This window comes from Orbicella franksi, chromosome 1 (genome assembly GCF_964199315.1).
Source record: "Orbicella franksi chromosome 1, jaOrbFran1.1, whole genome shotgun sequence".
Classification (NCBI taxonomy): domain Eukaryota; kingdom Metazoa; phylum Cnidaria; class Anthozoa; order Scleractinia; family Merulinidae; genus Orbicella; species Orbicella franksi.
Genome location: NC_138145.1, coordinates 6,143,562 through 6,166,061, shown reverse-complemented (window position 1 = coordinate 6,166,061; position 22,500 = coordinate 6,143,562). Strand labels below are relative to the sequence as shown.

The 22,500-nt window shown below is 37.5% G+C and overlaps 3 protein-coding genes across 3 annotated transcripts in view; 1 reads left to right on the top strand and 2 right to left on the bottom strand.

Moving 5' to 3' along the window:
- Positions 1–3,514, top strand: part of LOC145462506 (uncharacterized) — an 8,549-nt gene extending 5,035 nt beyond the window's left edge. The window contains exon 1 of the mRNA XM_081446071.1: positions 1–3,514. This exon is cut by the window's left edge and continues 5,035 nt beyond it. Within this exon, the coding sequence (XP_081302197.1) occupies positions 1–463 (463 nt within the window). The 3' untranslated portion in view covers positions 464–3,514.
- LOC145464333 (CUB and sushi domain-containing protein 3-like) overlaps positions 1–22,500 on the bottom strand; it is an 89,542-nt gene that overhangs the window by 53,209 nt on the left and 13,833 nt on the right. The window lies entirely within an intron of this gene.
- On the bottom strand, positions 6,397–12,161 carry LOC145484948 (complement receptor type 2-like). Its single transcript, XM_081463570.1, has 7 exons — positions 12,149–12,161; positions 11,365–11,532; positions 11,096–11,269; positions 9,987–10,172; positions 8,977–9,144; positions 8,742–8,849; positions 6,397–6,404 (listed from the first exon to the last, which is right to left on the bottom strand). Exons 1-7 carry the CDS (start codon positions 12,159–12,161, stop codon positions 6,397–6,399), a joined length of 825 nt encoding a protein of 274 aa, XP_081319696.1.

Sequence of the window (22,500 nt, the reverse complement as noted above, 5' to 3'; positions counted from 1 at the left end):
ATGTTTTGATCCAGGTACCAACAAACAACACAGTCAGTATGATCTATTTCAGGATATGAATATTTTACCAAGGAATAATGATGATGAAGAACTTATACAAAATCGCCTACATGATAGTGATTATCGACAGCTTGTTCGCTCACTAAACAAAAGACAGAAAGAATTCTTTTACCATGTTTTACACTCTATTAAAACTAATGATGACCCACTCAGATTATTCTTAAGTGGAGGTGCTGGAGTTGGTAAAAGTACTGTCACTAGTGCTCTCTATGAAGCACTCACAAGATATTTAAATAGTGTCCCAGGTGAAAATCCAGATGAAGCAAAAGTACTGAAAGTTGCTCCCACGGGCAAAGCAGCATTTAACATCAAGGGAAACACACTTCACTCTGCTTTTAAAATACCTGCCAACAGGGGATTTCAATACTGCACACTTGATACAGATAGACTTAATACAATATGAGCACAGTTAAGAAAACTGAAAGTTATATTTATTGATGAGATTTCAATGGTAGGCAATGGAATGTTCAACTTTCTTAACTTACGACTGCAGCAAATAATGGGAAACAAGTCACCATTTGGAAATCTGAGCTTGATAACAGTTGGAGACTTATTCCAATTAAAACCAGTATTTGATAAATGGATCTTTGAAAATACCAATGATTCTTACAGTGCTTTAGCAACCAACATTTGGAAGGAGTATTTTACCTTGTTTGAACTCAGGGAAATCATGAGACAAAAAGATGACAAGGACTTTGCAGAACTATTAAACAGACTTAGAGAAGGAAAACATAACCAAAATGATATTAAGGTCCTTAAAGAAAGAATTGTAAAAATTAAACCTGGTGAGAAAAATTATCCCATCAATAAAACACATCTATACTCAACAAATGCACAAGTAAATGATCACAACAATGCAATGTATCAAACTGCACATACTCAAAAAGCTCAAATTAAATGTATTGACATAGTTGTTGGAGATATGTCTGATGACCTAAAAAACAAAGTCAAAGAAAAAATTCCAGATGATCACACTAAAACTATGGGCTTATTTAATGTTGTTTAGTTGCTGTGGGAGCAAAATATGACTTGACAACAAATGTCAATGTAACTGATGGTATGACAAATGGTGCTGAGTGTGTCATAGAGAAGATAGACTACAGAGTTAAAGACTCCACTAGGCCAAGTATCATCTGGGTATCTTTCCCAGAAGCTAGCATAGGTCAAAACCATCGCAATGAATTTGCACATTTATTTAACAAAAATGTGGATAGAACCTGGACACCAATTTTAGAGATAACTAGACAATTCAAGATTTCAAAGCGACATCAATGCCAGATACTTCGTAGACAATATCCTTTACGGCCAGCAGCAGCTAAGACTATCCATCATTGCCAAGGTGACACACTTAATGAAGCAGTACTTGATTTACCATCATCAACCAGAGAGCACATGCATTATGTTGCTTTAAGTAGAGTAAAAAATTGTTCAACACTACATATAATCAACCTAAATGAAAAAAAAATCTGTGTTAGTCAAAAAGTTCAAGAAGAAATGTCCAGACTTAGACAGCAATGTTTACTCCCTTCTATACCACTTTCATACAACCAGTCTTCTAGAATGAAACTACTGTTTCATAATGTTCGATCTCTTCATCTTCATTTTGATGATGTTGCATGTGACTACAATGTTCAAGCAGCTGAGGTTAATATCTTTGTTGAAACACGTTTATGCCCTTCTGATTGCAATACAACCTATGAAATGGCTAATTTCAAACTTTTTAGAAATGACTTTAACCCAGATAGTAATGTCAGAAGTAGTTATGGAATGGCTATGTATATTAAATCCAATATAGATTGTGTAACTACACCATTCAGATCTAACTTTAACAATATAGAACTAACTGTATGTGTACTTAATGATCCAGTTCCAAACTTACATATAGTAGGCATCTATAGGTCAAAAAGCAAAGCTAACCAACAAAAATTAATTGAAACTATAAATCATCTCCTTGATACAATAATTCCTGATGCAGATACACCTACTGTGATACTAGGTGACTTCAATGTTAATTTGTTGGAAGTTTCATCAGAACAAAGGGCATTAACAAAATGCTTATTACAACAAAGAACCTACAAACAACTGATAAGTCAGTTTACTACAGATTATCATACACAAATTGACCATATCTATACCAATATACCAAATCATGTGCTAACTGCCGGTGTTCTCGAGTCCTATTATAGTGATCACAAGCCAATATTTGTTTGCTTAGTATAAAATCAGTATTTGTTACACTATGAAGATGAAAGTATCCATATTTAAAAATATGTAAAACCAACATCACATATTATTTGCATCTCATTTACCATTATTGTATTGCTTACTCCAGGATTGCCACCCACCGAGACAACAAAAATCCGACTTTTCACCGGTTGTAAAGCAATTTTCAGTGACCCTACAGGATGACTATTCTGGCCATCAATCAACAAAAATAAGGATAGCTCAGATAATTTTTAAAAGAAAATTGCCTTTACTACACAAAAAAATCTAAAAATAATTTGCAGCAACCTTAAGATAAAATTCCCTGACTTTTAACTGATTTTGAACATGGATTTAGAAACTTCCTGACTTCTCCCTGACCTTGAATAAGATATAATTTTCCCTGACTTTTTGCTGACCATGCCAACCCTGTTACTCAGTCAGTGGTGAACTAGTTTACAAAAAATTTTCCTTCTGGACCACTGGTGTGGTACCAGTCCCTTACAGGTACCCATCAGCACAACGGCGCCATCATCTGCGTTCAGGTAAGACTCGGAAAGGACTTTTACATTTTAACTGTTATTATTCATTTCATTCATTCATATCAATAAATCAACACCCCTATCTTTACAGGTGCACCAGTGTACACCATTTGAAGTCAATACTGCCCCAGTCATAACCATCACATTGCAGCAAAGGATGACAATAAGATCAATGAGGAACAAACAAAAGAACTTGCCAAACTAAGATATCACATCCCATCGAAGCAATCAACTATGAACTCATGTGATGTCAGTTTTAGTGGACCAACAATGAAAAGACCACGTTGTACAAACTATGTGCTTGATGCTGTCAACGACACATCTATTCCATTTGGCAAATGAACATTTCCACTCAACAACAACTTCTTTAGGGAAGACATCACCACAAAATGGTGCTACTGATATCTCCACCAGAAAACAAACTCAAAGTCTGCAGACCGATTATTTAAAAGCAACAACCATAGCCACTAAAATAGAAAAATAGGGCTGAGTATTGACATTATTTATAACAAGTGGACTTGTGTTTTTCAAACCGAACTGGACAAAATTAACCACAGAAGTCAATTTGTCTGGAGGAATTTACCATAAAGTACACAATCATGTGTACATGTAGTTGTTAATAAGCAGTTGTGAAGGTGACAAACTTAATGAAGTTGGTATTAAATAACAATGAAAGATCAAATATAATATTTATTTCAAAATATAACAAATCAAACTTAACACGAACATTATCAATATATGTTCACTGAAACCGCGAGAAAATAACCTATTTCAATATGTGGAACAACACAACTTATCATGAACATTACTTAACGTATCCAGTAGCTAACTTATTCAAAATGTGAGAAAACAACTTATAACATCAAACTTAACATGAACGTTGTCGAGTAAACCAATTAGTTCAATGGTTCAGTGTAAATAAAACACATGCAGTTCTACTTGCCAACTAGTTTATTAGTTGATTGTATTAAGTTCAGACACAGTTCCACTTGAAGAATCGTACGTAACATGAACATTGTCAAACAGAAGTAGTTTCGTTGCCACTTCACTCTCATTTAATTGACAAAGATCATCTCCAATGACTTTCTGTAACACATCTTCAAACAATTTCAACGTTATACGCCTTCCCTCATCAGTATCGACGAGGACTCTTGCACAAAACCCGATTGAACACCTCAATGATTTCATTGTATGTCCACATCTATCACAATGCACTACTGAGCTGGAACTTACTTGAATAATTTTCTTCTTACAATTTAAACACTTAAGAAATCTCTCTACTTTCTCGATAGAAAAAATTTCGACATCGCTAGTAACTGACTCAACCACAATACTTTGCTGCTCACCTCCAGCTAAATCAGGACTGATGTTGACAGTCGCCGTTTCATCTGTGATCGAGGAAACAGTGGTGCGAAATGAAGTAGATAGCTTCTTTTTCCCTGACCATATACGTACTAGCACATTGCTTAGACAATAACAGTTTCCCTCTTTTATTGTGTCTATCATCGCTTCCCAAATATCCAAGACAATACTACCACTTGCATCTGCAAAGACAGCCTCCGCTAGTTTCAGTTTCCTTTCTCCCACGATAACTGGGTCTTTAACGGTCATAACTTTGCCTTTCACGGTAACCAAGTTCCACTCATCACTTTCGTTTAAAACTTGTAAAATCGTCATCGGATCTGGAGTAGCCAATCGCACATCTTCAAATTGGAAGGAATACTCCGTACTATCTGGAAAGGAAACCTTTGTCATATCGTTTATGATTAACTTCTTCCTGTCGGGAGTACAAGTCAAGCATGACACTTTGATCGGTCTTCGACTCTTCTCGCTCTCCAAGAGGAGTGACCTTTTAGGTGGAGAGTACAATAACACCTCACGATTGCCACTTGCTGTTTGCAAAGTCATAGAAGCGTAATCTAAAGTATTCTTACGATTACGCTTCAACGGCGAAAGATTTTGTACGTAGCCAATTAGACTTTCCTGTTCAGTAGAGCGAGGCTCAATCTTCGACTTGGGAGGTTCAGCACACGCGGCAGTGCACTGTTCAACATCGTTCTTGGAAGGCCCAGTGCTAGGAACAGACATTTGAACATCTATATTTGTAACCTCTGCATCCTTCTTACCATGCTGAGCACCCTTCTTCGAGGACTGAGTATTCTTCCCCTCCATATTCTTCCTTCTCGACGAAGAAACTCTCGAAGCCATATTTGCGAAATTTGAAAACGACAACACGCTCCTTTGCTAAACTGTCCTGATTGGTTAACAAAAATAATACAAACCACGCCCCCCTTACCCCTCCCCATTCTCCTCCCCAAGATCTCGTATGAAAATAATTTAGTGTGGTCCACTGCGCAAAAAAAAACAGTTCTTCTTCACGTAGCCTGCCTACCTGACGCTTTTTAAGCAATTTGAGCGCTCTGAGAGCAGCAAAGCCGCGATAAACAGCGCCAAAGCCGCGTAATTGCTTTAAAATATTGCTTATTAAAGCCAATAAACTGCATAGCCTGTTGTTGACAGAAGGAACCTAATCTGATCTAATTCATGATCAATAACAGGACAGACGCACGACAAACTGACTTCAAAAGAAATTTAATTATTTTCAAAACCCATTCAAACGTAATCTATCCACGACTTATTCATCGTCTCCTTTGATTTAATTCTATCAAGATTCCAAAATCTATTGCATCTGCTTAGCTTAGCTTTCCAACACTGCCATTTACAGTTTTCAGAAAGTGAAATTTAGGTGTTTTTAAATAGCTAAGTTGGCTGACTTTGAATTGATTCGAATGAATAAGGTACAGATTACTTATCGTAGATTTAGAATTAACATTTAATTTTAGTAGGTTATGGTAATCTCGAGTTCAGCATGAACAATAGTTCATTGTTAAGGTACATGCTCTGTATTCCACCATGTATTTTTGAAGTGTTCAGTTTGGTGCTGCATGCACCTTTAGGAAAAGTGTCCATGTCAAATGAGGTAAGGAAATATAAAACAGACTTGCGTTTTGCCATGTGCCTTGCCTTGTAGTGGGGGAAGTAGTTACACAGGGTTGCCAGTTCATTAAGCAATTTTATCTAAAGGCTGATTATTAAAGTGTATGAATTGGGTATGGCTCGCCACAAGTTGCTCGAGATTTCCAAAAAAGTTGCACGAAATTTCTCAAAAAGTTGCCCAAAAGTTGCTCAAAATGAAGTCAAAAGTTGCTTTTTGTAACGAGAGTTGCGCAAAAGTTGCTAAAAATAGCAGAAACATTTTTTGCTTCGCTCTTCTTTTATTTGCTCTGATGCAAAAATATGCAATCTGTACAGCAAAAGTAACATTTCGAAGCATTTTTGTGCAACTTTGCGTTGTAACCAGCATCGTTAAATAAATTTGTTCACATTACGTATGAGTAAATAATACGCATCAAAATCAAAATTTTTAATTTGTGTTTAAAACTTTTTAAAAAACACTTTAAAAAATTAAAAAATAAAATTAGAAAACATTTTTAAAAGTAAAAAACTTTAAAAAAATTTTAATTTTTTTTTTTAATAAAAGAAATTCACGGATTGTCTACTGAAACATTGTAAAATATGGAAGCATGGCCAATTAAAGCACTAAAAAAAAGAAAGCACTAGAAAACTTGAAATTAGTCGGAATGCAAAAACTTGCCCGATCCTTTGTTATGATAAACCGAGGCGAGACTTCGACTTATAACAAAGGCTTGGCTTGGTTATTATAACAAAGGATCGGCTCTGTTTATCATAACAAAGGCCCGGCTTCGTTTATTTGCAGCCTCGGCGGGAAAAGGGCGTTAGGTATTTTAATCAAAAGTGAACTTTGTCGAAAACGCTCCAAATTTCGCATAGAGTTTTGTTTAGGTATGTTTAGCAATGTCCCGTAATTTTTGCGCTAAACCTTGCTTCGTTTTCAGGATATTGCGTATGCAAAAAACCACTCGGTTTTCCTAGCGGCGTCTTTATAAAGCGAAGCAAAAACCAGCGGCAAAAATACAGCAACACGTTTTTCTATTACATTGAAGACCACATGCAAAAATTCAGCTAATTTGGAGCAAGAAAAAAGAAAAGCAACCAAAATCGTCACTTATCCCCTTTTATGACTAGCTTCTTCAAATAAGAAAATGACTGACTGAGCTTTTGTTTGAGCCAGAATAGAGTGGCCATAATAACGAGGCGGCTGTGTTAAAGGGGGTGGCTGTAAGGTGAGGTACATTCCACAGTAGTGATAAAGATGACACTCTCAAACACCAGTACCCATAAAGATTTTGGACAGTACATTTCGCATAATCAGTTGGAAGAGGAAGAGGGAAAATGGAAATAAAATAGAATGGCTCTTGTGTGCCAGAGACAACCCTTTCCCCGAGTTACCCTGGCGGACCTAACTTTTCACTTATTTCTTTGCAAAATTCAACCAACTGTTTACACGAGGATCACGAACCAGACTTGGGGGCGAGACAATTCAGGTGAGCGAGTTGACTTGCCTTGGCAGGTAAAGTAACCAACAACTTTTCTTTGAGTATACGTAAACACTTTGGCTCGCCTAACTGGAACAACTCTCAGCATGGCGAGTGTCACATAATGTCTAGATTTAAGATTTAAAGCAGCAATTTGTATCAAAGAACAGAAAATTAACTCAGCAAAACCCACTGTGATCAAATGACTGAGGGAAACTTAAACAAAGAGGAATAGTTGCACATTTGATTATTTAATAAGAGTTACGAATAATCATGCAGGGTCAAAAAAAAAAAATCATGCAGGGTCAACTTTTACTCGGCCTACAGGGGCTACATTTTCACATACAAACACTTGATAAAGTTGGCTCAGGGGGAGGGTTATCTCGGGTACCCGAGACCATATAAATGGGACCTGTGTTGCCTCAAAGAACACCCCCACGATTTTCAAAGGGGAAGGTCCTTAAACAGGACCTTAACTTAGGGCAGCTTCAATGGCAGATTCCCCCTGATGGCCTGGATTTGAATAATTGATTTAATTACTTTTAAAGAGGACTAGAACTTAAAAATCTTGCTCGAATTTCGATCCAGCGAGACATAAGCTTCCATGCCGTGAATCAAGTTTTTACTGGGCGTTTTAAAAGCACTCACCAGAGAAAGAGACTGATGACCCCAAAGTACCAATATATATGTACTGTATCTTACTGAAAACAACAACCTTCAATGAGAGATGTGGGAATGTGGGATACTGACCTTCAGCATGCGATCCAGCTTGTCTCTTCTACCAATACACGTGAGCCAAGAGCAACAAAAGCTCTGGTGATAGCGACTTTCGGAGCTAAACGGCTTCTGTTAATTATGTTCCCGTAGTACACAGTGCAAACTATGGCCAGCAATACTTCATCCAGGTTGTTGGTAACATTATAGGCTATTGCACTTATTGTTATCACTAAATCACGAACAACAAGAACCAAAAGTCGGAACAACACCAGTTTTTCAAATGTGTAAAATTCGCCCGACGATGACCAAAGGCTCTCCGTTATTTTGCTTCAAAACAATGATAAACTTTTCTCTTTTCCCGAAATTTTTGCTTAAAAAGTCGAAGTAATGTGTCTGCAACATCTTTCCATCCTCAATATAAAATGAAACGAAACTGATGGTTTACAAATAGAGGGAAATCGTGAGTAATCGAAACGCCATTTTCTCGCTTTGTGAAACGAGCCGCGAAGCGCAGTTTAAACCGGATGTGACGTCATTTTTTGTTGGATGATGCCTACACGAAAATTTCAGGAGTCTTCTGCCCCGCCCCTGGTTCCGTCGGATAAAAAAACCCAATCGTTTTTTCTAAGGGTATGGCTTCAATGGTTTTGGTTTTAAAAACAAAAAACCCCTTTAACACTCTCAGATAGCGTATACAACTTACCCTTACAACTTGGCTTTCTATTGCTCCACCGACCGTCTAAACACTTTATCCTTCGCAAACCTTCCATAAGGTAATCTCTAGGACACGTGAACGTGACTGTTTTGTCATGACGAAAGTCCTCACCAATCCTGTTTCCTCGATAGGGAATGCCAGGGTCTGGGCAAGGAGCTATTAATTGGAGAAGAAAAAACATAACACCTAAATTGTTGCTCTTAGGGGAAGATATGATGTCAAAAGCCAAGCTCACCGACGTTTTGGCTTAATAAAGCAAACAGACTGTCAGCCATTTTTTCACCTTTACATTCTGGGGGATCGAGGTCCCACCCTCCATCATTGCATGTCAGTTTGTCGTTGCCTTTGAGAGTATACTCTGCATCGCATCGATACCAAACTGTTTTGCCGTGCCTGTAATCAGCACCGATCTTTTTTCCGTGAACTAAACCGCCAGGATTTAGGCAGAAAGCTAGAAAATAAAAATAGACATGATTAGATTGGTCTATAGCGAGTATCTTCTGTGCGACGAGTTTGTAATTGGGTTACCGAGGTCATCAATCCAAATGCTTGAACTGTTGGACAAAGTCCCTTTATATCAGCTATATATTGTTTCGTGCTGTCGACTCCAGAAATAATACTAATAAAAAAAAGATGGACTCTTGCAAGTACTTCTCGAGCAAGCTAGGTTAGTAAGTAGTTTATAACATGGCACTTGTCGGCTTTCGGAAACAAAACATTCAACATACCAATCAGTCCAATCAGAACGCACGGATTTATTTTAAGTCTATCTTGCCATATAATAATTTTATGTAAAATTATATATTTTCATATTAAATTCTTTTATTAAATGACTCTTAAACGTTTTGCGCTAAGGAGTTTTAAATCCCCAAGTTACAAATTCAATCAAACTTTTGATTTTCGGTTCTGTTTCTCGCGTTTCAGTACATAGGGCCCCACAGTTGGTGTCTGTGAGAGAAATGTCTCAAGTGGTATTGAGCGCAGCGATAACGTTCTTATCTCCTTTTCAATATTACTCTGATCACTACAAGAAACCTCGTTCTTTCGTGGGCTCGGTTTTGACATTTATGTAATTTCCTCTGTTTGCGTGAAGTTTGCAGTTACCATAAATATTAACTCGGGAAAAGTAGCAATGCACTGTTTGTTTTCGAACCTAGTGGAAAAACGTTTACTAAATTAAATTTCTAAAATCTTTTGATAATTTTAGCTGTTCATTTGTTATATCTGTAATAAAAATTTAGATATGTATCCAGTTCAAGGTCAATATTGCTGATATTGATCGTATTAACCGACCTTTACAAACTGGAGCATCACTGGTCCAGCGTCCATTGTCGCATTCCTGTGTCTTAGATCCAACCATCGTGTAATCTTGTAGGCAGCCGTAAGTTATATTTTCACCGTGCTTGATCATGACATTTTTCGTACTTCTGCCTTCCACATATAAACCTCCTCTGGGTATTCTTGAAAAACTGCAACGAGCTAGCAAGACAATATACTTTAATAAAGTTGCCACAAGATAGCTTCAATTGACAATGACTTATCAGAATACTTTTTGCGTTGTTTAATTTTTTTTTTTCTTAACTTTCGGTAGCAAACCTAAGGTACAACTACAAACTGCCTTATATAAGCAATAAACCTTACGTTTTCTTATTTACATATTAAATATAATCCAGTATATATGTGAGACAATTTCTGGCAATTTTTTAGCCTCAGCCAGATAATTCATCTCACCCGCGTGGGATTACATTTTAATGCAAATAAGAAAAGTACAGTTGACTCCCGATAACTCGAACCCTCGCTAACTCGAACCTCCCGCTAACTCGAAGTAATTTTCATTTCCTACAGGCCATTTTCTATATAATTTTACCCTCGATGACTGGAACTCGCGATAACTCGCAATCGAACCTTTTACTATTTCCCCTGAAGGTTCGAGTTATCGGGAGTCGACTGTATACCGTGAAAAGGGTTATCGTCCGTATCACAAATGAACAAGATGTAAGCTCGTAAATTTGGAATTCTTATTGGTAATATTTCTAAAACAAAAATAATATATTTGAAAACGCAAAAAAATAAATAACTAAAAAAAAATAGAAAAATAAAAAACATACAAAACATACAAAAAATACAAAAATACACGAATTAATCCATTAACTTTTTTGGGATGATTTCGCGAGCTTTTGCAAAAGTCAAATGAAAATAGAATTGCTTGATTAAAATCACATACTGAAGTGTCGCAGCATTCTAAAACTTAAAATACACATTTTAGATCCGTAGTTTAATTTAAGTGTCCGAGCAGTATTTTTTCAAGGGTGGGAAAAAGTTTGTCTTTATCTCATACACTATACAAATACAGTATATACAAATATGATCAAATTTTAACGATCTCTCAAGAACAAGCTCACCTTTACAAACTGGTATACTGGAATCCCAATTCTTTCCAACGCAGCGTATTCTGTCGTTTCCAAACAAGTCATGGTTGCTGTCGCAGGAATATGTAACTTCATCTCCGTCGATAAATCGAACCTTATTCCCATGCAATCTTCCTCTGTTTGGGGTTCTCGGTCGTGGGCAAATACCTGTTCAACCGAAAACTCTATCAACTTTCGACGTTTTTAGTTGTTTCAGATTTTTATTCTTTTGTACAATCAACCCAAAACTTGTTTTGTCTAACCTTTGCAGACTGGAGCTGGATTGTTCCAGTTACCATCATTGCACGTGATGGGAGAGGCACCAACCCTTGTATAGCCAAAAGAGCAATAAAACACCAGGGAGGCCCCATGTCTGAAGTCTTCTCCTGATCTACTGCCATGAGCTGGTGGGGCGAGTTTGGCACAAGGTGCTGTGGAATCCAACAACAAATCAAATCAGCACTACTAAAACCGTTTTCTTCCATACATTTGGTCGTTTGTTGGAGTGTCAATCTCTTTGCGGAGTATTTTGTTTTGTTTTGTCTTTTAAATTTGTTTTTTTTTTTTTGTTCGTTTGTTTTGTTGTTGTTGTCCCATTTGAATGTTTCTCAAGGCGAAGGCATCGAATTCACTAAAAACTGTCAAACACCATTCTAATCCAGTGAAAGCGATTTGGCTAGATGACGCGTTCGCAGGCAGTGCCTGGTCACCTTAGTAGTTTTATTTGTTTTTTAGTGTCCAATCGACGAGCGAGAAGCGTGGCGTGGAAAGCATCCTCTGATTTCTACCTTTTGAGTCATATGTTATTTGCTCAAAATTATAAATTAGAGGAAGTTGTTTTCCAATAGACGTGTGTTTCACGCCTTTTTTCTTTTTCTTTTCCTTTTAGTTCGAATAAAGATAGATTTTATTTTGTGTTTATTAGTATAATAGGTCAGATGCGATTATCTTGGTTCACTGCGGGCCAGCAGAGGGCTTGAAGCTGCACCGTAGGAAAACTTCTGAATTTCGTAAATGTTCTGTAACAAAATTGCGGAAAATTCAAACTTCCAAGCCTCATGTTTTCCAGGCGGATTGAGCGTTTTCCATATATTTTTTTTTTTCGCATGACTTTATGTCAACGAGTCCTTTCAGAATCACTGTGTACTTCTTCAGTCTGCCATAACAGAGAAATGAAAATTTGCTTTTATCGCCGTGCCTTGACTTTCCCACCAAAAACCGTTAAAATCAAGAAATCAAAACAAAAAACACAGGATTGTTTGAAATTAAAAGTTGTATCAGTGTGCATAGTTTGAGTTCCGTCCAGGGGCGGGGGAGAACACTGTGCGACGCCTGGCACTTTTTGTGTATCTGAATCATCCAACAAAAAATGACGTCACATCCGGTAAAAAAGAGCTCTGAGCGGCAAAATCAAATTTGAATATGGCATAATCGTTCTCTCAGTAAGTACAATGGCAATATTTTGCAATCGGCCGGATATTTTTAACGTTTTATTTGGCCACGATAAACAAAATTTTGTCTTCTTCCTCGTCATATCAGTTTGTTTGAAGGAAAGAGTAATTATTTATTCAAAAGCACGCTGTTTTGAAGGCGTGTTTTTTCCGAAATGTCGCCATTTCTTCCTCGCTGAATTCCACAGGAGTCATCGTTTGTGTGGAAATAATGTATTCTAGGTAAGTTGCACTCAATTCAAATATCCTATTCTCTTAGGTGGGCATCACACTAAGAAAAATGCACAATGACAGGTTTCTAGACATGGGGGAACCTTATTAACAGAAGCGCATTTTTTAAAATTTACAGTTGCCAACACTCGAGAGTACTTGAGTGCTGTTAATCGTATCACTGCAAGAATAGACCCACACACATAACGCGCTTTGCAGAACTTTCTTGCCGATCGACACTAACACAAACTCATGTGTTTGCTCATGACTCAAACTGATGCCATAAAATATGTTACGATTGGTTAACAACCGTAAACAAGATATGTTTTCCCTAAGCAATCCCTTAATTGATAAACGCTTCGTTACAGGCAGGCCGTGAACCCCTTAAAAAAAGCAAGAGGATTAGTTTTAACGGCGATTAAGTAATTTGGGCATGTCGTGGTTTTTTCTCATTTATAATCAAATTTATTTTTCCGTTTCAACAGTTTAAACGTCACCAACGCTAAGTTCCAATACCCCCCCCCCCCCCCCACCACTGAGGTCAAGCATGAACCTGTTAGTTCTTCAAACCCTATCATTTGCCCTGTTTGCAGACCAAGTTCCTTATTTATTAATCCCTGTCATATTGGCAACCCATTTTGAAAGGATACTAAAAAATTGTGCATTATATTTCAGTGTGCTTTCTCTATGTAATCTTACATCAACCATATGAGGAAGTAGCAGATCCCATTAAAATAGTGCTCAATACACATATAGTGTAGAGCTGAGTATATGAGTAATAACGAAGAGGCAAGATTTGCTGTTACTCCGAGTTTCGTGCTTACGCACTCATCAGACAGTATTTAATGATAAGCATTCCTATCAACTAGATATATATACACGGTATTAAACAATAGGCTAATTGCTGGACTAGTTGCATTACAATAAGTGATAGTTATACTGGAAAACAATAGGTGTGAAGACAGAAATTACGGGGACGAGTATAAACTGCGTGGGTGCAGTACAATATAAAGAAAGTGTCAAGCGTTCTTCAAGTAGAATTTGTTCTCGTGCCGGCATTTAGAAATAAGTTCTGATCTTTTGTTTAGTAGATTGTCATTGTTATGTTTGATAATCATTAGTTTTTCTGTGAGGCAGAGGTCGCATCGTTTGGAAATGTTGTTGTAGGGTCTTGCACGGCTAATAATTGACCATTTGATGTTGAAGTCTTGTTTTTTGTCGTGTAGTTGCCAGATGTATTTAGAAAGCTCGGTGCTGTTGATGTGTTTTCTGTGTTTAAATGTGGATTTGTGCTGCGAGAATCTCTGTTTGAATGTTCCTTCTGTCAGTCCAATGTAGTTCTTGGTTGTGTTGTTAGTTGTAACTTGTGCGTTGTAGATTACACTGGAAGTCAGGCATTTGTTGTCTAGCGGGCATTGGTCTTTTTTGCGGCAGTTGCATTGCTCTCCGGTGATTGCGTTGGCGTTGTTGTCGGCGTTTGTTATTTTCATGTTGTGTTTGTTGATTACTGTTTTCATGTTGTCCATGCAACTGTAGCTGACTTTGACGTTGTTTTTGTTGAAGAGGCTGTGGTATTTATGTTGGTTCGGAAAGTGCTTAGATATGAGCTTCAGGAATGTTCTACCGATGTTTGTCTTTACGTTTTTACTAAATGGAGGGTTGTACCATATAATGTTTCTTTGTCTGTTGCGTCGGGGGCGTGTTGGTTGATTGTCTTCGTTGTAAATTAGTGTTTCAGAGTATCCGCTGGCTTTCAAAGCAGTTTCGTAGATTGGTTTGGCCTTGTTGAATTCGTGTTCGTTGCATGAGTTGGCGGAAATACGGCGATTGATGGATGCTGGAAGTTGCTTTATTATGTTAGGTGGGTGGTTAGACTTTGTGTTGATGTACTGCGGCTCGTCGTTAGGCTTTCTGTAGGGGCAGTAGGTACCTTTTGTAAGATCGAAGGTGACGTCCAGGTAGTTAACAATTTTCATGTTAGTCTGTATGGTAATGTTAAGTCCATATGTCTTGAAGCGTCTTGTTATGTCCTTCCTTGTACGGTCTGCTTGAGGTCCGGAGATGTTTTTGAAGATGGCAAGTCCGTCGTCTCTGTAAAGCCCGATGTTGTCTATCCCGTATATGTTACACAGGTCGTCGAGAATGAATAAGCCTACGAGCTCGCATACTTCGGCTCCGTCGAAGCTGCCCATAGTAACGTCAAAAGAACTGTTGTTTTTCTTGATCCAGGCGGTGTTACTGTCAAAGAGAAGGGATTTTCTTGAATGCATAATAATATCGATGTCGCGGTCCGTAATGGAAGTGAATTGTTTGGCGAAGTTGATTGCGTCTGTAAGAAGTTTCTCAGTAATGGAAGGGTAGAAGTTCTCAATGTCAAATACGGCGAAGGTATGTTGATCTTTGTGTTGTATAGAGGAGAACCAGTTGATGACGGATGATGAGTTTTTCCATTGGTTAAGGCCAGTCTTCTGTCTCACAGTCGTGTTAATGTTCGCGAGGATTTCTTTACTGATACGTCCAATCTCACTTTTTGCAGGATTAATGAGCCTACATGTAGGTTTGTTCTGGAAGTTGTCTTTATGGTCTTTGAGTGTTATAAAAGCCTGTCGTTCAGCCATGCGTTCCGCGCGGTCGTCAATGTTCAGATTAGTAGCAATGACTTGAGCTTCTTTGTTAATAGCAGTAATCGTATTAGAATTTGCTTTCTTGTACGTCGATGTGATATTGTCCTTGAGAAGCTTGTCGTGCGAAGCTTTGTCTACTTCGTAGTAGTTGGTTGTTTTGTCAGCAGGTATGAATGTTTTTGTGGAGTTGTTTATTTTCCTAATGTCTTGTTGTAGATGGTCTTGGAAGTCATCTCGTATTTGCCTGAATTCAATGTTCTTGATCATTTCGTACACGTCAGTTTCAAAGTTGTTTAGGTCTTCGTTCTGAAGCGTATGCGTTGGAAAGCCTTCTTCTTCGAACAGAATAAAGATAAGAATAACACAGACCACAACAACGACGACGACAACATTGACAACAACAACTTTGGTTTTAAATCATGAAAATGCCCTCCTCAGAACGAAGACCTAAACAACTTTGAAACTGACGTGTACGAAATGATCAAGAACATTGAATTCAGGCAAATACGAGATGACTTCCAAGACCATCTACAACAAGACATTAGGAAAATAAACAACTCCACAAAAACATTCATACCTGCTGACAAAACAACCAACTACTACGAAGTAGACAAAGCTTCGCACGACAAGCTTCTCAAGGACAATATCACATCGACGTACAAGAAAGCAAATTCTAATACGATTACTGCTATTAACAAAGAAGCTCAAGTCATTGCTACTAATCTGAACATTGACGACCGCGCGGAACGCATGGCTGAACGACAGGCTTTTATAACACTCAAAGACCATAAAGACAACTTCCAGAACAAACCTACATGTAGGCTCATTAATCCTGCAAAAAGTGAGATTGGACGTATCAGTAAAGAAATCCTCGCGAACATTAACACGACTGTGAGACAGAAGACTGGCCTTAACCAATGGAAAAACTCATCATCCGTCATCAACTGGTTCTCCTCTATACAACACAAAGATCAACATACCTTCGCCGTATTTGACATTGAGAACTTCTACCCTTCCATTACTGAGAAACTTCTTACAGACGCAATCAACTTCGCCAAACAATTCACTTCCATTACGGACCGCGACATCGATATTATTATGCATTCAAGAAAATCCCTTCTCTTTGACAGTAACACCGCCTGGATCAAGAAAAACAACAGTTCTTTTGACGTTACTATGGGCAGCTTCGACGGAGCCGAAGTATGCGAGCTCGTAGGCTTATTCATTCTCGACGACCTGTGTAACATATACGGGATAGACAACATCGGGCTTTACAGAGACGACGGACTTGCCATCTTCAAAAACATCTCCGGACCTCAAGCAGACCGTACAAGGAAGGACATAACAAGACGCTTCAAGACATATGGACTTAACATTACCATACAGACTAACATGAAAATTGTTAACTACCTGGACGTCACCTTCGATCTTACAAAAGGTACCTACTGCCCCTACAGAAAGCCTAACGACGAGCCGCAGTACATCAACACAAAGTCTAACCACCCACCTAACATAATAAAGCAACTTCCAGCATCCATCAATCGCCGTATTTCCGCCAACTCATGCAACGAACACGAATTCAACAAGGCCAAACCAATCTACGAAACTGCTTTGAAAGCCAGCGGATACTCTGAAACACTAATTTACAACGAAGACAATCAACCAACACGCCCCCGACGCAACAGACAAAGAAACATTATATGGTACAACCCTCCATTTAGTAAAAACGTAAAGACAAACATCGGTAGAACATTCCTGAAGCTCATATCTAAGCACTTTCCGAACCAACATAAATACCACAGCCTCTTCAACAAAAACAACGTCAAAGTCAGCTACAGTTGCATGGACAACATGAAAACAGTAATCAACAAACACAACATGAAAATAACAAACGCCGACAACAACGCCAACGCAATCACCGGAGAGCAATGCAACTGCCGCAAAAAAGACCAATGCCCGCTAGACAACAAATGCCTGACTTCCAGTGTAATCTACAACGCACAAGTTACAACTAACAACACAACCAAGAACTACATTGGACTGACAGAAGGAACATTCAAACAGAGATTCTCGCAGCACAAATCCACATTTAAACACAGAAAACACATCAACAGCACCGAGCTTTCTAAATACATCTGGCAACTACACGACAAAAAACAAGACTTCAACATCAAATGGTCAATTATTAGCCGTGCAAGACCCTACAACAACATTTCCAAACGATGCGACCTCTGCCTCACAGAAAAACTAATGATTATCAAACATAGCAATGACAATCTACTAAACAAAAGATCAGAACTTATTTCTAAATGCCGGCACGAGAACAAATTCTACTTGAAGAACGCTTGACACTTTCTTTATATTGTACTGCACCCACGCAGTTTATACTCGTCCCCGTAATTTCTGTCTTCACACCTATTGTTTTCCAGTATAACTATCACTTATTGTAATGCAACTAGTCCAGCAATTAGCCTATTGTTTAATACCGTGTATATATATCTAGTTGATAGGAATGCTTATCATTAAATACTGTCTGATGAGTGCGTAAGCACGAAACTCGGAGTAACAGCAAATCTTGCCTCTTCGTTATTACTCATATAATCTTACATCAAGATATTTCAATCCTTAAGGGATGAGAGAACACTAACAATACTGACAATTTCCAGTAATTCATCACTCTTTCAATATGCCATCTAAACAAATTGTTCATAAACAGTAGTGAAATTTCATGCCCCTACATCTAGCCATAAAAGGAAGTCTGGGAACAGGCAATAGCTACACAGGCTGGTAAATTTTACAAGCTAATGAACTCATGTCTAACAATGATGAGTGATGATGAAGCATGGTGCAGTGAAACTGAAGAATCAGACTGTGAGTGACATTGATAGAGTCAGTGTCGTGAGAGTGATGCTAGTGTCTGCGAACTTGGACCAGATCAGCAAAGAAAAGGTTTCATACTAGAAATTGACAGAGAGCAACAAGTTTGTGCTAAAAAAGTGAAGCTTGCTCAGACCAGTCTTGAAGCCAGCTTCATCACTACTTACAGTACTTGTCAAGAGTTCCTGAATAGTGTATGTGGGAAGGCTCTCTGTAATGACCTACATGGGGAGGCTCAGCTCAAGATGAGTACCTTTTTCAGGCTTCAGGTATAAAATGATAGGGATTTCACAAGTTGAGGTGTATGAAAGGGTAGGAAAATCTGTTTTCTAGGGATTCCATTCTTCTGGTTCTAAAATGTTGTTGAAAAGCTCTCATTTACTCTCTCAGCCAGAATGAAGAGATTCTATAATATTGTTTATTAACCTCTTTCCAAGGGAATAGAAAAGGGATGCAGTATTCTTAAAAAGGTTTTTTAAAGGGATACATTTACCCTTTTGCAATGTAAGGTCGACAAAAGAGGTGCCATTTCTATCAAAACGGTACAAACGTATACAAAAGGGTAAGGGGTAATGGACCTTGAGATAAGGCCTTTCAATTTAAAATTTTGTAGAATACCCCCCCCCCCCCACCAGCTTGCATAACAAAGATGTTCAAATTGTTGTATTGTGAAAAAAGGCAATTATTAAAAAACAAAACAGTGCCAAGAGATTAAGTGATTGTCAATGCAAGTTTCCATTTGTATTTTGAATTAAAATGGGTATAACATTATCCTCAAGTATACTTTGCAGCTTCACAGAGAGCCCAGACTGATAATGAAAACATATGTTTTAACACTTAAAATTCTATTTGTGCTCCTTCCCTTGTACCTTGTGATCTTTTTAGGGAAATTCTGAAAAGGTCCCCACCCCCCCCCCCCCCAAAAAAATTCAAATTTTATATACAAATCACTTTTTTATCTTGGAAATGGTCTCAGAGACAACAAACCACTTTTATGGCTAGCTAAACTACTTATTAGGAAAATAAATATGTTCAAGGAAAAAATGAACAGGAAGAAACAACAACAAATTAACTTTTTTTTTTTTCAGAAGAGCTACTACTTTTATATTTTTTTAACTTACTTGTAGGTCAACATAATTATTTTGTTTTCACAATTTACCACAAAAGAAAACACCACAGAAATGAGAATTATAGTTGTGGCATCTGAGCTACATTTTTAAATGGAAACATTTCCCATAAAAAATTTCCAAAATATATTCTTACCAGTACAACAACATACCAAATATATTTTGCAGAGAAGTTTACTTAATTAATAAAATTGATGTAGTGAAATTTTCTATTGAATTTTTGTACACCTGATCTTACAGAGTGCAACCTTTGGTTTAACTGGTTCACTTAACTGTTATGGAGTAATTAAATTAATCACATCAGAGTGGCTTTGCATCTTTATTATTCTCATTATCAGTAGAGAAATCACACTTGTACCCTGGTCCACTGACACTCTTACATGTATGTTAAACATGGGAAAGCAGGTTGCATCATCTAAATCATAGCATTGTATGCCTGTGTGGGGTGCATATGCCAGGAAGTAACCACCTAATAAAAGACAAATATAAATTATGTCATTCTTTCAATGATTCACTGTAAGTGGGTATTTGCTCATTTACCACCTTAATAAACAAGATATATTAAAGTATAATTTTTACTTCCGCTTTAAACTTTTCAAACCTACAGTTTGTTTTCACTTTCAGAGAGGTTCTAAAATTCACAAGCACCCACCCCCTCAGTCCCGATTCCTACTCTCCCATAGCCACGATCCCATTTCAACCCTCCAACATTTCCATAATCACATTAAATCAGTAATTTTTTTTCCAATTTTGGTCTGACTTAGATTCATCTCCACCCAGCCACGAAAGCAATGGTGGCAGATTTCCGTATATTTGTTGGTCTAGTTTACTATTGCTCTTAGATTTCCACCTCCCTTTTGACAGAATTAAATTCGATTAAAAAATAAACTACAGTAGTTTAATCAAATTAATGCAGAGGCAAACATGTATTGAACCAGAAAATTACTATAATTTTGGTACGAACGATACCAAAGTATAACTTACATAATTAATATCACATCTTCTCTGTTGTAATTTAAGACAGTGCAGCTACTAATAGATTAACCACAAAAACCTAAAAACATGACTTTAGACTTTAGAGAATATTGCCAGTTTTGCTTTTGCTACCAACCACTCTGCTTTAAAAAAAAATACATGGAATATAATGACAAAGCAATAACAAAACCAACCAGCCAACCTCTGGCAATTCAATAAACACACCAAATTCCCCTCCAAAATTCTCTTCAACACCTTACAGTACATGTAAATGTCAGCAGCATAAATTCAACTCAATGATTTGGCATGCTACTATCATATCAAATAGAATTGCACTATAGATTACAAAAAGCACTGTTTACCTTTGCAAATATCTGCATTAGTTCTGGACATATTTAAGTTTAAAATGTGTAAAATATATGCAAATGAGAGGACTGATGATGTCATACACCAAACCCAATATTACATCAAGTGCAGACCATATCATACAGCAGAGATCATTGAAACTTGGTAGCCAGTTATAGTTCTACAGGCAACACATTAATATGGCTATGAAAAATATGTTCCCAATTGGCAACTCAATCTTTTCCAGTCCCCTCTAACCCAATTTCAATAATGCAGTGATTTTCAGCTTGAAAAACATTAATCAAGGCCATGACTTCAACCTTACTATTTAATAGGCTTGCTGAATCATGGAGATGAAGCACCATTGGCAAATATCAAAATGGAACTCCAAAGGTGGCCAGAAAAGCCTAGAATATCAGGGAAGGTCTGAAATGCAGTCTGTTGCCATGGTAACAAAACTGTCAAGCTCATATTATGTAGCACATCTGCAAATTGCATCGTAATAGCACTGTCCCCACTGGAGCCATGGTTCAGTAGTTTACTTGGACAATAAATTTCATAACTTTCCTGGGGGACTGGATGATTTAAGCAAAGGTGAAATTATAGCCTGAAAAAAAATTAGGTGTGAACTGGATTCCAACCCATGACTTCTGTGATACCAGTGCGATAACTTAATTAAAGTTCTATGCTACAACATACCAAACTGCTAATTTATCATGAAGTGACACAGCTAAAGGAAAGTTGTCAAGATATCAACTTTTTTGTGAATTCTAAAAGATCAATACAAGTCTTCTAAATTTAAGATTATTATACCTAACAAAAGACATACAGTAGGACACTGCACTGTGTGCTGTCTCTACACACTCTTCCAGGCAGGATAGTAATACATATACATGTATTTTTTTTTCTTGGAATATACTGTTACTGCATGGTCATACAAGAGGTACTAGTTGCTGCTGAGTAGTCTTAAAATAAGTGTGAACTACGTAAGTGTGACAAAATATAATGTATATTAAATCCGCACCAGTTCAGTACAATTTAATACTTAATTTTAATCAGCTACAAAAAAAAAAATTATTGTTAGCACCTGATATTACATGTACTTTGTGAAGGCTTCTGGAGGGGTTAAACTTTTATAAAGTACCTAGCAGCAAGTACTATTTTGATTTAATAAAGCAAGACTATAGTAACTGCTAAGAAAATGTGTTTGGTACATCCCAGAAAAATTGGATGGGGGTCAGTGCCACCCTCTTCACAAAAGTTGAACCTTTAACCTATTTATGAACATAATCTGCAATTTTCCCTACCCCATTTATGACTGTTGCGACTGCTACAGTTGCCCTAAACATAAGTTTTGAAGGACTTTTGTTGATGGTCTTATCGATAATGATGAAAATTGAGGTAGCTTATCCTAAAAAACATAACAAATTAAAGACTAGAGGGCAAAAGCCTTACCCTAGAGTATTTATGACCAAAACGGCTGAATAATTAACCATACCCTTTGGGGCTGCACATAGCTATATATAGCACATAGAGAAGAGTTCCCCCCCCCCCCCCTCCTCCCACTGGAGCAGGAATCAAAATATTATTGCATCGATGACATAATAAAGATAAAATCTCAAAATAATCAAGAGTTACATGTATACATGGGACTTCACTATCAAAATGATGCCTGTTGCTTACTGTACATGTAAATTGTTCAGTTCCAGAAAATATGCATACTCCCCCCACAGAAGGGATTGGAATTTCCTGGGGAGTGGGGGGTTTCTATAAGACCAAAAAATTTAAAG

Bases quoted from the DNA above. Each gene is read 5' to 3' on its own strand.
- LOC145484948 (XM_081463570.1), bottom strand. The intron at 10,173-11,095 runs GTGAGCTTGTTC...TTGTCTTGCTAG, and splicing joins CAGTATACCAGTTTGTAAAG to CTCGTTGCAGTTTTTCAAGA. The intron at 9,145-9,986 runs GTCGGTTAATAC...TTTATTTTCTAG, and splicing joins TGATGCTCCAGTTTGTAAAG to CTTTCTGCCTAAATCCTGGC.